General features: G+C 36.6%; 1 protein-coding gene across 5 annotated transcripts in view; it reads right to left on the reverse strand.

Annotated features, from left to right (window-relative positions):
- Upf2 (UPF2 regulator of nonsense mediated mRNA decay) overlaps window positions 1-17437 on the reverse strand; it is a 111966-nt gene that overhangs the window by 88406 nt on the left and 6123 nt on the right. For all 5 annotated transcript variants that reach the window (XM_076939456.1, XM_034510109.2, XM_034510110.2 and 2 more), the window contains 2 exons: window positions 13538-14317; window positions 1909-2069 (listed from right to left, as the gene is read on the reverse strand). In XM_076939456.1, the coding sequence (XP_076795571.1) occupies window positions 1909-2069; window positions 13538-14317 (941 nt within the window). The remainder of the gene's footprint in view (window positions 1-1908; window positions 2070-13537; window positions 14318-17437) is intronic.

Here is a 17437-nt window from a genome sequence, read left to right on the forward strand (position 1 = left end):
ATATGACAGCTTACAGCTGTCAATCATTCCAGTTCCAAGGGTTCCAACAACCTCTTCTAGCCTTTGAAGGCACCAAATAAATAATAATATAAAAGTAGATACAATTTGTAATTAAGCTGTTAATGAAATGGCTTAGGTAGAGGATGAGAGTTTCGGTCCCAGCACTCACATGGGTGGCTTACTCACAACTGCCTGCAATTTCAGCTCCAGGAGATCTGACATCCACTTCTGACCTCTGTGGGGATTGCAAGCAGGTGCACACAACCCATACACACATATACACATTACTAAAAATAAAAATCTTAGAATAATAATAATACATAGGCTAGCAAGAAGTAAGTAAAGATGTCATCAAGACTGGTGATCTGAGTTGTCTTGAAACCCATATGGCAGGAAGGAAAGAGCTGAATTATAGAAGCTATCCCCTGACCTACACACACACACACACACACACTACTAAGTAAATAGATGCAAAAAAGTACAGAAATATCAGAACTACAATACTGGATTCATTTTCTTATTACACATCTGACAAAATAAATCTTTCTCTAATCCCAAATGCTGTTTACAGCAGGTCCTTATTGGACATGATCTGAGGAAAACTCTAACAAAAGAATTTGAAGGAACTCATAGTATGAAAGGAGCAGTTCTCTAGGTACACAGCCTTGTCTACTCAAGGATTCATTTCAAGTGGTAATAGAAGGTTATTAGATTGTAATACCTAACTTAAAAAAAAAATCGAAGTTATTTATAAAACTTAAATTTTTATTAGTGTGAACTTAAATTAAGGCCTTAAATTAAGTGCTTTTCTTTCTTTTCTCTTTTTTAATCATGATCTGGCTGGGAAGACAGTTAGTACTTGCCACACAAGCCCCAGAACTTTATTTCAAATACCCAGCACTCACATCGGTATAGTGTGATTGTACACATCTATAATCTCCAAACTTGGGGGATAAAGACAGGTGGGTCCCAGCGACCTGCTGGCCAGTGTGTCTGACCAAATCTCTAGGCCCCGCAAGAAACAATCTTTAAAAATTGAGGCACCTGGACATGGCAGTATATGTCTTTAACCTAAGTACTCAGGAGGCAGAGGAGGTGGGTTTCTATGATGCTAAGCCCACCTAGGGCTATACATTTTTTAATATTTATTTAATTTATATATATGTTTTGCCTGCAGGTATGTATGTGTAACGTGTGTGTGTGTGGTACCTAAGTAGGTCAGAAGACACCTTAGGATCCTGTGGAACTGAAGTTAAGAATGGTTGTGAACCACCATGCGGGTGCAAGAAATCAAACCCCAGTCTTCTTCAAGAGTAACAAGTGTTCTTAACTTCTGAGCCATCTCTTGATCCCTCAGCCATGGAGATATGTGTGTGTGTGTGTGTGTGTGTGTGTGTGTGTGTGTGTGTATAAACCTTGTCAAAATGTGACAAAGAGAAAGAGATAGAAAGAGAAACCAAGACAGAGAGAAAAAGAGAGGCAACATGGAGGGAGAAGGAAAAAGGAAGGAAGGGAAGGAGGGAGGGAGGGAGGGAGGGAGGGAGGGAAGAAAAAAATCAATAGAGGAAGACACCTGACATCAACCTCTGGCCTCAACACACACACACACTCATCGAGATACATACATACACACATACACAAACAGGTAGAAACTAAGGAAGTCACTTGACATTTATCTCTGAACATTTGTACACCACAAAAATACACTCTCACTCATACATACAAAAACTGATTTTAAAAAAATGATGATTAAGTATATCATGCACTGGTGAGATGACCAAGTGGGCAAAGATTGCTGCCAAGTTTGATTACCTGAGTTCAATCTCAAGAACCAAAATAGTTAGAGCAGAGAACTGCCTCCACAAAGTTGTACAAACACATGTGCACATGGGCTGTGTTATATCTTACCTTCTGGGGTTGGTTTGTCCTGAGGAAGATCTGGCATGTTTTCATCCAAAAGGTCCGCTAAGGACTGAGAGTTTGCCAGCAGCTTCTGGTAAGACATTGCAAACTCCTCATACTGCTTGTGCCTGTCCTCACTTAGCTCACCTTTAGAATGCAGAATACGCCTATAAATAAATGGAGAAATAATCTGATAAGCTTGTCAAAGCAGACATGACCGTGAGGAACAGTCTATAAACCTTTATCAGACCACAGAAATTTAACATAATGTTCTTTAACTTATTTTTTTATCTTATGTTCTCAGGATCTACCTTAAAATTAAAATACATACAACAAAAATCACCCAATTAAGCTTACTCAAAGATAATAATATATACATTCAGAATCACCATAATATTTAACTTTACTAAATAACTAAAGATTATGTTACAAGAATAGAACCCTTTGACTTCCAGCTAATCAAAAATATTTACTCCAAATCACTGATTTTCAAAAGCAACAAGTTATGAGAAGAATCAGTTATCCTTAAACCTTAACAATGACTTGAAATTTACTGTAAAATAAGTTATTTTGTTAAACTATGCTTTCCTAAGACATACTATTAGCCAAAAATATATCTACAAAAGTCGGTTTCTAAATATAACAGGCTTTTTTTTCCCAATATAACAGGCTTTAACAGGTTCAAAGGCAGAATTATCATCCATGAACTTCTATGATTTAAATCAAGATTACCTTTTACAAAATCCACTTCTCTAATACAGTCAGTTTTCAATTTACAGTATTAGTTATTCAATGGATAAACAGAAATGATCAGCCCACTTACTCAATGCTTTCATGGGGAAGCCCAAGGATATAATTCTTCCTACTTCACAAAAAAGTACTGTAAGTTACTCTTGATTACTAATGTAAAACTACTGGAAAAGAACCAAAATGTATAAAGTCAAAATTCCCACTATACTGGTATAGACAGTTAAGACTTACACAGAAGGATGCAATTTGTTCAACACTAAATATTCATCTGGTAGTATAACTGTTATTTATAAACAATGCTATACACATAAAAGATGTTTTGTAGAATGGTTGAAATTGGGTCTCCTGTAGCCCAGGCTGTTCTCAAGCTCACTCTGTTGCCAAGGCTAGCCTTCAACTCCATAATCCTCCTGTCTCCACCCCAACTTTCAACAAAAGTTTTCAAAAAACAAAAACTATGAATTTTAAGTTAAAACATTTCCAAAAGTAAATATTTATAAGTTTATTGCTTGGCATTTGAGCATTCTTATAAATTAAATATGGTCTTGTTTTCTGAGGTGATGTCTTCTTACAAAGAGAGCTTGTGTGAGCAGGGGTGTAACTGTGGAAGAGCACCTCCCCAGCATGCACAGGCCCTGGATTCCAATTGTAGGAACAGCAAAGATGAAAGGAAGGTAGGGGAGGGTGGAGGGAAGGAGAAAAAATGACTTACTATCAGATATGCTTAAAATTTTAGAAATTTTCACTCATCTTACAACTTAAAAATAAATTAGCAACTGATAACAGTATAACCATATTTACCTAAGCTAAAGGTATTTCTCTATAAAGACCAAAACTATTTATTGTCTTACGTTTTCCCTGTTATTTACTTCAAAGTAATGTGATAAGCAAAAATAAGTTTCTTTTAATATATATACAGACATAACACCCATATATATAAAATATATAAACAAACAAAAGTTTCTTTCAGCAAGTTTATAGATTTTAAAACTTAAAAATATGTACATTCATGAAAGAAACTAACATTACTATGAACTTATCAAGATATTTAATCAGTCCTAAGAAAATTCAGAAAAAAATTTAATCAAAACCAGTAAGTTATTCAAAAAAATACTGCCCCCAAATGACTCTAGTTTTAAGATACTCAGTGGGTGGTCAAATGGTCTAGCCACTACACTTGCCATCAGGCCTCACAACACAACTTCTATCTCTGGGACCCAAAATGTTAGAGAAGTAGATGCACACTGTTATATAGACACACTTATACACACCTGCATACAATACATACATAAATGTAAATTTTACATTTCAAATAAGAATAATATGAAAATTATTGTCAAAGGTGGTAAGAACTAAAGAGTTTATTCTAAAGAAAATTCTGAGCTGGACAGCGGTAGTACATGCCTTTAATCCTAGCACTCAGGAGGCAAGGGCAAGCAGATCTCTTGAGTTTGAGGCCAATCTGGTCTACAGAATGAGTTCCAGAACAGTCAGGGATACACAGAATAACACTGACTTGAAAAACAAAAAGAAAACAAAACAACAAAAGAAGTGAGGCTGGAGAGAGATAGATCAAAGGTTAAGAGAACTGTCTGCTTTTCCAGAGGTCCTGCGTTCAATTCCTAACAACCAGATGGTGGCTCACAACCATCTACAATAAGACCTGGTGCCCTCTTCTGGTCTACAGGCATACATACAGGCAGAATGCTGTATACATAATAGAAAAATAAAACTTTAATTTAAAAAAAAGAAAAGAAAAACAATTCTGTTAGGAGAGATGATAATAATAATGTCAGTACAGCTAATGAATATTACCATGTTACCATGTACCACTGGGGTCAGCAAGATGGCTCAGAAGGTAAAGTGCTTGCCACAAAGCCTGATGACCTAAGTTCTGTTCCTAGGAATTACAGAGTGAAAGAAGAGAATCAACCTCCAAAAGTTGTCTTCCGACCACACACACACCATACAACACCTGTGCACACGCATAGGCTTTTAATAAAGAAAAATGTAACATGACTGCCATGTTTGACAACAAAAACAAAACAAAACCAGGGTAGGGGAAGCCTAGAACACAATTTAGAAATGTATTTCTCTTTCAAGTTCTAACTTCTTGGTCATCCAAAGAGCATATACTCAGTCCACTGAAATATACAACACTAAGAACTTCTGGCACGTAAGCAGTAAAGTGGTAACTATTTTACCAAGACTGAAAACAGAACTATTTCAGGATCAACTTCATGTTCTAGTACTTGTATGGACTAGATTCAAATCAATGATTAAATTTAATTCAATGTATCTAAGGTTCTAGTTCTTCTCCAGTTCCTCTGAGACCAAATTAGAACTCTAAAACTGGGAATAACCAAGTACGTATGTGGTGAACACACAAGAAAAGCATATATATATATATATATATATATATATATATATATATATATATAAAATAAAACAAAAACTGGAACTGGAGAGGGCACTTGCTGCTCTTCTGGAGGAGCTGACTTAGATTCCAGCACCCACATGTGCTCACAAGTGTCTGTAACTACAATGCAAGAGGCTCTAACACCTCTGTGAGTACCATGGATGTATGTGGTAAACAAACAAACATGGAGACAAAATACACATAAAATACAAATAAATATATCTTTAAAAAATAAGCTTTAAACCTTCATAGATACCCCTTAACCCTCCCTCAAATCTCATTTCTGTTTTTTGTTGCTATTTTGTTTTTTTAAACCGGGGTCTCAGTGATGAGGCTCAGTGGTAGATCACTTGTCTAACCCTTGTGAGGTCCTAGGTTCAACTCCTAGTCTAGAAGGAAGGGTAGGAGGAAGAGGAAGGAAGGAGAATGGGAAGGAGGGAGAAAGGATGAGAGGGGAGGGAAGGAGAGGCCAGTGGGTTTTATAGTGTAGTCTGGCCTTCAACTCAATGTACTACACAGATGGTATAGAATTAGCAATTCCTCCTGCCTCTGGATCCTGAATACTATGGATTGATTACAGGCATACATCACCAACCCCAAGACCATGATCAAATTCTTTAACAACGATTTATATAATTGCTTAGTAAACATGTATTTAGGTTAACTATTCAGTAAAAGACCTCTTAGGAAAATAGAAACTATGATTTTGGGTTGTTTTCTAACTACATCATACATGGAGAACTTAACTTAGTTAATAGGACAGGATACCAACAGTGGAATTTCAAGTTCTGTTACAAACAGAGCCCAAAGTGGTACCTAATTTGATCAATTATCTAGCACATGCTTACTCAACAGCTCACAGAATCTATAGTACACACTAAGACTATTTCAATTTTAGCAACAGAAATCAATCATCAAAAGTATTGGGTAGAAATGGAGTTCTGACTCTAGCTTTGTCAAGGCCTCCATTAAAGAGTAAATTAAAACTAAAAAAAGACAAAAATCCAAACCTCACCTTTTTTTCCTACATATTTCTGGGGACAGAAGTCAGGGCTTTATGCATGGCAGGCAAACAATGTACCTTGAGCCCTACTTTACCCTTCACCAAAGTTTCTTATACAAAGTGCATAAGAATGTTAACACTGAAAATACAAGCAAAACTACACTAATGATTAACATATAGTATTCCAATCTTTTTAGAAACATATCTATATAAAGCTGAACTGAAAGCATTCTTTTGAAACCACTGTTAATCAGAGGTCAGTAAACCTTTTCTGGAAAGAACCAAGAAATCAATATTCTAAGTTTCCCAGACCACAGGATCTTCACTGAAACTGCTCAATGCTACTGTAGCAAACAGTAATGGCCAGGCAGTATGAAAATGCACGAATTTACTATGCTAAGATAAAACTTCTAAGAACAGTGAGATGTCAACATAATGTAATTTTCACAAAGCAGTCACCTTTTACATTTTTTTACACTAGGCATTGAAAACTGGTCAATGACCTGCTCAGACCAGTGGGCCACAGTACTGCAATTAGTCAAATCAATTAATCATCACATTTATTAACTACCTTGGTCCCTCTCCATGATTGTACTACACTGAGGTAAAAAGTAATGAAATAAACCCAATCCCAAGTCATATTATAACAAAAATATGTGTAAAAAAGATTTCTTGCCTGTTACACCATTAATTTCAACACTGGGGAGGCAGAGGAGAACAGTTCAGGGACAGCCAGGGCTATAGAAATAAGACCCCATTTTAAAAAAATCAATCAGCTTATTCTCCAGGTGTTGCTGGTGCACGCCTTTAGTCCCAGCACTTCGAAGGCAGAGGCAGGAGGATCTCTAAGTTCGAAGCTAGCTTGGTCTACAGGGTGAGTTTCAGAGACAGGCAGGGCTATACAAAGAAATCTTGTCACAAACAAACAAACAAACAAACAAAAGCAAAAACAATATGAAACATCACCATCTAGAAACACCCTAAGTGTTCTCAAACTCACAGAGCTCTGACTACCATAGCCTCCAGAGCGCTGGGACTGAAGGCATGGACGACCACCACACTCAGGAAGGGGTTTTATGCTACTCTTATAACACTGACAGGAAACATCAAGGAGTTCATTCCTGAATCAAGCATTCACCCATTAATGCCTCATATTAAAAGGCATACTTTTTCTTTCCCATTTTTTCACTTCTATGAATTGATTTTTGTTATTTTCTTTTATTTTATATAGATTACTTATTTGCTCTATATTGCCTTATAAACACATTCTTAAAGCAAGCAAAGCTGAGGTTGAAATATCAGTTCAAGGCTGGCTGTTGGTGTTTAAAACATTTAACACGTCAATTTTCAAAACAATAATGACTCACTCAGAGGTTTACAGAAAGATCAAACATTTTTAAAAGCACTAAAGTAGTGCCAGATGCTGTTAAAGTGCACGTACACAAGCGATTCACAACAGAGCTTATATTACATCAGAAGTGGAACACTACTATTATCTCCGTTGGAAGGCTAGGAACACTGAAGCACAGGTGTGTGAGGTAACTTGCCCAAGAATACAGAATACAGAGTAAATGACAGATCTAGACTTTGAACTTGAATACCTTGCTTCTGGAGTCTGCATTATTAAAAAGTAGACTATGACTGCCTCTAAAATTAAAATTACTCTGTTTTGTACATTATATTGGAATTACAAACTCTCTTTAATGTACATACCAAAAGCAAACCACCAAAATCAAGGTGCTATTTTAAATTCTCTTTTTGGCCAAAAATATAACCAGGATTCCTCTGGCTTGCATTAGAGTCGGTAAGAACTGAGCGGCCAGCCAGTTTTCCAGCGAGCAATAGTACTACTAAGAGTGACAGCAATGGACGCTGTACAACTGTGAGGAATATAGCTCTGAGAAAAAAAAACTTATTTTGTCACTGGCTCTTCACATTACCTTAGACAAAACCTCAAATTACTTCATCAGTCACCTTCAAATTACAGATATTTCTTTTAGGGATACTGTGAAGACATCAGTAAGATTATGCATGTCATTTATTATATCAATAGAAAATGCTATTTTCATGAGAAAAAAAGTACTAAAAACACTGTAAAAAAAAGTAAAAAGCTTCAATGCCAAATATTTTGATCTATGAAACTATAGTCAGGATGTAAAGTAAATTTATTTTTAAAAATTTCAGCAAATGTACAAACATCCTCTTAATTTTGATCTTGTACAATCACAGAAAATAAGAGACATAAAATCTTGAAAATATGGTCATGACTAAACCCAAAAAACAAACAAACAAACAAACAAAAAATACTGGGTTTTACCTCCCATTTGCTTCTTACCTTTTCAAATCATCACAAAAATAAGCCATAAAATTATATTAAATTTTCTTACAATCTCATTTAAATTTGATTATGATTATCTTAGGAAAAGACACCAGTGTGTATTCATTTACTGTGTTAAATTCATTTAAATAGAGTTAGTAAACTAAGAGGAAGTAACAACACAGGACTCTTGTAATACTGTTAGAGCTTGCTTAAAAAAAATTTTAGTAAAGCAATATTTTTTTAAGGGTTTTGTTTTTTTTGGGTTTTTTTTGTTTTTGTTTTTGTTTGTTTGTTTGTTTTTGTGATAGGGTTTCTCTGTGTCTCCCTGGCTGACCTGGAACTAGCTCTGTAGACCAGGCTGGCCTGAAACTCACAGAGACACACCTGCCTCTCTGCCTCCTAAGCTCTGGGATTAAAGGAATTGACCACCACTGCCAAGACTCTACATATAACCTTGAATGTACAGTTATGAGGCGTGAGGCAGTATCTTAATAGTGTGTAAATATAACCAACTGATCAACCTGTGAGAATAGGTAAAGCCCACTTGAAGGAAATTAAGGTAAAAGCAATTTAAAATTAAGTAAATTTTAAATCAGTATATTTAAGTTTCAACATTAGTCAAACTAATAGTACTTCTCAGATTTTATTAACAGTAGAGAAAGGGGAATATTTGCATTCTATTTACAATTTTTACTAAACTTTAAAATCAAATTGCTATTGCCAACAATTTGGGCAATCAGGAAAGGACTAATTTAAAGGTGTTAAAAACAAAACTTACTACTCTTTCCATCAATTACCATTGTGGGGAAGGATAAAGACACTCTGGAGCAGTGGTTCTCAACCTTTCTAATGTTGCAACCTTTTAATTCAGTTCCTCATGTTGTGGTAACGTCAATCATAAAATCCTTTTCCTTGCTAGTTCTTAATTATAATTTTGCTTCTGTTATGAACTATAATGTTAAGTATCTGTATTTCCTGTTGTGGTGGTCTTAGGCAACCCCACAACACACTGCTTTAGGGGTTGGTGGAAGTGTTAGCCCAGCAAACACAAGCCCTGGTTTTTGTCACAGCACCAAGAAACTAATCATTTTGAGTACTGAGAATTGACTGCTTAATATTTAGATATATTGTTTCAGTCCATTGAAAGAAAATCTTCTGTTAACTATGACATTATATTTACTAATCTATTTTATTAAATGTCAAAAAAAACTAGTAAGATCTTTATTAACAAAATGATCCCTGAATACAACAGAAGAAACATTTACCAAGCATATAAAGCTATTGACTCCAATTGTCAAATATTAATTTTAAAATCTACATATGCTGTAACTTCCCAGAGTTGCTTAAGATCACACAAGCAAAATGTATAATAAACATGATATTTTTAAAGTAAAAAAAATTTATAATTCAAATTTGCCAAAGTTAACCTTACCTAAAGTATTGCTGGTCAAAACTATAAATTCCTCAGGGGCTTAGAAGCAGTACTGAAGCATATAGTATAGGCCCAAGTATGAGTAAAGAATAGTTAGAAAACTCATTATCACTCACACTGTCATTCATTCCAGTGTCTTTAAGAAAACAGCAGAATTTATTTTATTATTATTTGTTTTATTTTGTTTTCGAGACAGGATCTCTGTGTAGCCCAGGCTATCCTAGAACTCACTCTGTAGACTAGGCTGGCTTTGAACTCAAAAAGATTTGCATGCCTCTGCCTCCAGAGCTGAATTAAAGGTGTGTGCCATGGAGCCCAGCCAAGAAAAGCACCAGAAATTTTGAGTCAGTCTATCTCTAAAACTTAGTTGGACAGAGCTGGTACTGGTGGCACACACCTGATTTCAATACTTCAGGCTGAAATAAAGAGGACGGTGAGCAGGAGGCCAATGTGGGTTACACATATGACTCAAAAGGACATCAACAAATTTGGCTGAATCAAATTTAAAGTATAAACTTTAATGCACACAGAATAAGATTTCACTAGCTCTAAGAACAGTGCTTTCTGACACGTTAAACAGCATAATGACCAAGAACACTTATGATTTCTAGACTAAAAATAGTGCACTTGATTTTCCCAAGGCACTGAATAAAGGCATAAAAATTTTTAATTACATGTGAGTCTAAAGTCTTGGATCACTTATTACTCAGTTTTCTAGGGTATCACAACTAAGAGAAATCTTACTGGAGAAACTACTGCCCAAGTCTGACATTTGATTGAAAACAACTACTGGATCATGTCTTCAAAGAAGACACTTTTAAAAACTGATTACTTCAGAAGTAAATTGTAATAAAGTATTTTCAGAAGAAAGGATACTAACCAAAAGAGATTCTGTGTTAATCCATTTCCCAAGTTTATTATTTTTCCTTACTTGGGTTATCTGCACCTTCACTATCAAAGCTGATTAGCAACTTGAAGTATCTTGAGCTCAAAGTAAGCCAGATGTCAAATATTTTCTATTAAGATTGTCACATCCCTAATTACTGCATCAGTAAGCAGACAAAATATGCTGCAATAAATGACTTCCATGATGTTAATGTCCGTCTATACTGGACAGAAACTCTAAAAACTGTAGATTAACAGTTCTGTTATTGCTGGGTGGTAAGGGCACACATCTTTAACCCCAGCATTTAGGAGGCAGAACCAGAACAGCCTGCTCTACAGTGAGTTCCAGGACAGCCAGGGATACACAGTAAAACTGTCTCGAAACTACTATCACCACCAGTACCACCACCCCAGCAAAACCAAAAATCAAAAAACCCCAACCCAGTTCTGTTATCAAAGCAGCTAAGTTTCTGAAGAAAGGCCACAATAATAAATGAACAGAAGATATGCCTATCAAAATTGTAAGTGGCCCAACAGATAAGAACCCATTTACTGCCTGTTGGTGGTGCATACACCTTTAATCCCAGCTGGCAGAGGCAGGTGGATCTCTTGAGTTTGAGGCCAGCCTGGTCTACAGAGCAAGTTGTAGGACAGCCATGGCTACACAGAAAAACCCTGTCTTGAAAAACAAAATACCCACTTACTTACCTTAGCATTTAGTAACACACACACAACATCATCTGCAAAATCATTAGGTTAAAATAACATATCCAAACCATTTAAATAAGCCTGAGTTAAGCAAACAGAGTGAGATGCCACCGCAAAAAAAAAAAAAAAAAAAAAAAAAAGGAGAGCCCAGAAGCATGTATTCAGGGCAAAACTTACTGCACTAGTTCAAAGTAAAGAACTAACGTAAGAGCAGTTCAATGTGAACCAGGCGTAGTGGTGCATGCCTTTAGTCCCAGTGCTTGGAGGATAAGGTGAGTGGGTCTCTGTGTTCAAAGCCAGTCTGGTCTACAGAGCAGCCAAGGCTACCTAGTGACACCCTGTCTCAAACAAAAAAATTTAAAAAGGAACAGGAGACCTGGAAAGGGGATAACATTTGAAATGTAAATAGAGAATATATCCAAAAGAAAGAAAGAAAGAAAGAAAGAAAGAAAGAAAGAAAGAAAGAAAGAAAGAATCAACCAACAACTGTTGGAGGATGTGGGGAAAAAAAAAAAGGGTTCGTTTGAGAATCAGGCTTCAGTGTAGAAAGTCCTCACAGAAAGACAAAGGACAAGACAGCTAAATAAGCTACAGCGATTTAGTCACAGAAGAACAAATTAGAACCAAATGTCCTAAGGATAGTGAGTGTCTGGAAAGGACTGGAAGAGTGCAGAATTGAAGACAGTTATGCTTTAAAAAAAAAAAAAAAAAAAAAAAAAAAAAAAGCATCTAGCAGTCAGCAAATACGAAAGAGAAATCACAGAGATCAGACAGACATGTCTCACAGTGGTATTAAATCACTGCAGTTTCTCTTACCATGACAACATAAGGCTAGAAGTAAATACGTAAACTTTAAAGTAGACAATAAAACCCATCAAGTGTTATGTTTACAAAGTCAGATGTATTAGGTAGACTGTAAAGGGACAGGTGGATGAACTGACAAGGCATTATGCAAATCACAATTAAGAAGATTTAAATAGATGAAAATTAGTATTCAAAACCACAAACACTATTTTACTTTGTTCTTTGAGATGTGATTTCATTATGTTGCCCAGAGAGTATAATTCTCATCTAAGTGACCTTTGGTCACCAGGACTGAGCATCAATATGACCCTGTACAATATACTGCTACAGTGATATACTCACTGTTTTTCTGGTTAAATCAATCACCATCCAGGGATAACTGCTCACACCAGTCTTCCCCCACTGGGTGCTCATGAGGACAGAAAAAGGTATGCCTCCTCATTAATTGCTGATCAAGAAAAGTTTTAGACTCTTAAGCCTATAATTTAACTAGTGGTAAAGTACTCAGCCAAGTAGAACTGCTGTTACTCCCTTCTGTAAGGCCCAAACCTCCAACAAATCAACAGCCTCATTCAAGTTGGCCCAATGCACACAAACTGTCTAGCTGATTGTTGTCTCCTCAGTGCAGTAACTACAGTATCTTCTGACAACTGAATCTGGTTTCTAATAGGGTCCTTTCACCAATGACCACAGCAACAATACATGACTCCGTTAAACTGGGAACAGGAGTACTCAGGAAGAATACTCCTGTCAACGCACTTAACTTACCCAAGGAGGAGGAAAAAAAATTAAAAAAAAATATCAAGGACACTTTTCATAGCTAACTTTGTGCTACTTCTCAGAATTCTGATCTGAAATACTACTAACGAATGACTCATTTTTTTACAAGAGCAAGTAACAGTAACAGCAGTGACATTAACAACTTAAAACACAAAACAATGAAAGCAAACCTGTTAGGAGGAACGCTGAAACACAGAAAAATAGTGGCAGGTCAGGTAAAGTGACAGAAACAGAAAATCTACTCTCAATATTAATGAGATTTTTTTTACACCACAGGAAGAAAATATATCAACAAAGAAAAAATTACCACCTTCTTATTGGGGTTCTTTAAAATCAGCAATAAAATCTATTGTAGACTCACATTTCAACATGAGTACTTAAGACTATTACACTGCTGAAATTTTCCTGGAATGCTAAGAAATCCCCTGTAAGGAGCCCTTTTCCCTAAGTTCTCTCAGTGGCATGAAGACTTTAAACATTTTAAGTACTACCTCCACAATAAATTCTCAATTCTGAGAAACATTTGAAAATCACCTGTTTTGCCTCTCAGTATTCTGAAGCTCCCTGTGGTCCCTTTTCAGGTGTTTGGTCAAAGACGTAAAGTACTCTTTTAAAAGATTCTGGAAAGGCTGCTGCTTCTCTGGACTAATTATCTCACTAGGAGGAAAGTTCAAATTAAACTTCTCTGCAGCACTTTTTACTTTCCTCGGTACAAGTCCAGCAATATCATCTCCACAATGGCGACAGAAACTAATCACCACAGAAACATGAGTGTGGGATTCCCGATCAGCATTAATAATACTTTTTAGCTGTTCATAGATTAAGGAAAGACCTTCCTTGTCAGTGAAAATTCCCACTATTGTCAATTCTGCAATGAAACGCAAGTCAGTTCTCAGCTTGGTAATGTTAGGCGTTTTCTCCTCTTTCCTTGCTTCAAAATGTTTTTTCCACACCTGAAGCAGTGAGGGTGCAAAGTCAGCGTACCGCTGGTGAAAGAGAGAGCAGAGGTGCACGGCACAGTTCACGTCAGAGATTTTTAATTTTGCTTCCACAATGGAAGCTACGGCTTCTGCAATATATTTGCTTAAATTCAGGCCATTAAAATCATGAGACAAGGAATCTCTCTGTTGTTCTGTAATTGTTTTTAGTTTCTTGACAAAAGCAGTATTTTTCTTTAAGCTCGAATCTAGGCGGCTAAAGAAATTTTCCTCTGGTCGGTTGTCTGGAGCATTTTGGTTTTTGCTACGGAGTTCCTTTCGTAACTGATGACGTTCCCAAGCCTCCTGATGAAGCTGAAGAGATTCTTCTTTTTCTCTATGTAAAAGACAAAACACAAATAAAGACATACATTTTGAAACATCATTTATAAATCACTTAAGAGTAAAAGTCAATGAAAAACTACAATCTAAGTATCAGAATCCAAGAGGAACAAAAGGAGCAAACAGAGCCCCACTGCTTTTGTTGCCCGGGGTCCTGCAGAACCTGAGCCTTGTGCATGCTAAAGCACTCACCACCTCTTTCATTACTTTCAAAGGCATTGTATTAATGACTTAATATACTGACAGCACAGTAAATTAGATACCTGCTGTGGTACAATGATTTCCAATCATCTAAATTGTTAAGCATTCTGTCAATTTGCAAGTTCAATTGATCTAAGACACAATGTTCAATATGTAAAATATAAAATGATATTCCTGGGAATAATATAAAATGTTAAACAAAAGCACTGGGTAAATAGAAAAACATTTACACAAGAAACATTTCAGTTAAAGAACAACAATTATAAAATGTACTTAAAAGATTCTGAATTGTCAAGATTTCTCCATACTCAGCATTTATCAAACAATTAGTAAAGGCCAGCCTAAGTTATACGAGAAACTTCCCCCTTCCCCTCCCCCCACACACCAAAAGAAGATCCTGGATTGAAGAGATGGCTCAAACATAGGTACACTGGCTGTTCTTCCAAAGAACCCAGGTTCAATTCTCAGCACCCACATGGCAGCTCACAACAATCTTGAACTCCAGGTTCAGAGGCTCTGCTGCCCTCTTCAAGCCTCTTAAGACACTGCATGTATGTGGAGCCAAGACATAAATGTTGGCAAGTACTCATCATATACATAAAATAAAAATCCAATTTTTTTTTTCAAGAGCATCAGTAACAAGAAACACTCATGACTTAGGAAGTCTGGAAAGGAACTCTAGGAGAACTACAAGTTTAAAATCTTTTAATGAGTGCAATAAAAATTGAACCTAAAAGAACAGTTAAAAGCTGACATAACTTGTTTTCACCTAGATGTTTAAAATGAAGTAATGACTTGGGGCAGAGGTGGAGACAAGAGTGAATTTGATTTTAAAATATTAGAATATATGTTTTAAATTTAAATCTGCAAAAAAAGTAATTTTCCTCTTCTCAGCAAAAATCATTTCTTAAATACCTTATGCTAACTCCAAGCCCCTTGCTGAAAAGCTACAATGCATTAACACAGGGGCTGCATTTGAGTATACAAATCTTTTAGTCACACATAAACTACAGGACTTGTAATGAAAAGAACAAAAGCATAACTCATTATGCATTTGAATTAAGCAAATCAATTTTATCCTGTACTGAAAACATTTTAAAATATAAAGCCCTTACAGGCAAATAAACTATAAAATCCCTATGTGCTTTAAAATATTCTAGGAAAGGATTTGGAGATATAGTTCCATGGCACACTGCTTGCCTTTCACTCTCTAAGGCTTTGGGTTCAAGTCCAATGTCCAACTCCACTAATACATACATATATATAATTTTTTAAAAAAGAAAAGTAGGTAATTATTGAATAGGGCAAATAAGAGCTGTGGGGTAAGACTGGTTCCTTATTACATTTTGTCTTCATAAATATTTAAATTTTTTCCAGTAAAAAGTTAGGAAGTGGGGCTAGAGAGATTACTCAGCAGTTAAGAGCACTGGCTATCCTTCCAGAGGACCTGGGATCAGTTTCCTGCACCTCATGGTGGCTCACAACCATCCATAACTGGTTCCAGAGACTCCAACACCATCTTCTGGCCTCAGCCAGCCTCCATGCATGTGGTACACAGACATACATGCAGGCAAAACACTTATATACACAAAATAATGAAATTAATAAAAATCTTCAAAAACAACAAAAGAATTGGGTTTTTTTTTTTTTTTTTTTCATACTTTAAAAACACTTCGAAGCTGGGTGTATACAGTGTATGCCTTTAACCCAAGCACTTGGGAGACAGAGGCAGGCAACTCTACAAGTTAGAGGCCAGTCTGGCCTACACAGTGAATTCCAGGACAGCCAGAGCTACATATACATAGTGAGACTCTGTCTCAGGAAAACAACAACAGCCAACTTTGAATTGGCAAAGGAAGTGCTGTGAAACCAAGTATGTTTACGAATGAAAACTTTACGCAGGGCAGTGGTGGCGCACGCCTTTAATCCCAGCACTTGGGAGGCAGAGGCAGGCGGATTTCTGAGTTCGAGGCCAGCCTGGTCTACAGAGTGAGTTCCAGGACAGCCAGGGCTGCACAGAGAAACCCTGTCTCGAAAAACAAAAAAACAAAAAACAAACAAACAAAAAAAAAAAAACCAAAAAAACAAAAAAAAAAGAAAGAAAGAAAACTTTAGAAGAAGGATCAGCATGTACTACACAAGCCTAACAGCTGCGTCTGACCCCTAAAGCCCAGAGCAGAAGGAGAAAATCAACTCCTCAACACTGTCCTCTGGCCTTCACACAAGTGCGCATGAAAGTGCACATGCACACACACAATTTAAATTTTTTTTTAATTTTGCAAGAAAAATAAGAAATTCTGAAGAATCATGGACGTGAATAGTCTAAATGTGGCCACTACTACTGCCTTTCAGTGCTACTACTCTTTCTTTCACTATTACTCTTTCTTCTGATTAAGAAGAGAGAACTGGGACTAGAGAAATGTCTCACTGGTTAAGACAACTTGCCACTCTTCCAGAGGATTCATGTTTGGTTCCTAGGACCCACATCAGATGATTCACAACTACCTACAACTACAGCCCCAGGGAATCTGATGCTCTCTTCAGGTCTCCTTGGTCACATGCATACAACACACACACACACACACACACACACACCTCTTTTGTTTGTTAAAGGAGAAATAGAAGGTTTGTAAAGTTGAGTTGCTCAGTAAACTTTAGTTGAAGAGCAGTGGCCTAGCATGCAGAAGGTTCTAGGTTTACTTCCTACCACTGAGGTAGGAAGTGAGAAGAAGGAAGTATCACGAACAAGGTTTTTACAAACAAAAACACTGATCACCCTAGGCCTATAAAACACTAAAGACTGCAATGCACCTCAAGCATGGCCCTGGTCAGGGGAAGCAATGAGTCTAGCTGCCATCCTCCCAGACCTCACAGCTGCAAGCAGGTGTCACCTGACACAACCACTTCCTCACTG

Source organism: Arvicanthis niloticus, chromosome 8, assembly GCF_011762505.2.
Source record: "Arvicanthis niloticus isolate mArvNil1 chromosome 8, mArvNil1.pat.X, whole genome shotgun sequence".
NCBI lineage: Eukaryota > Metazoa > Chordata > Mammalia > Rodentia > Muridae > Arvicanthis > Arvicanthis niloticus.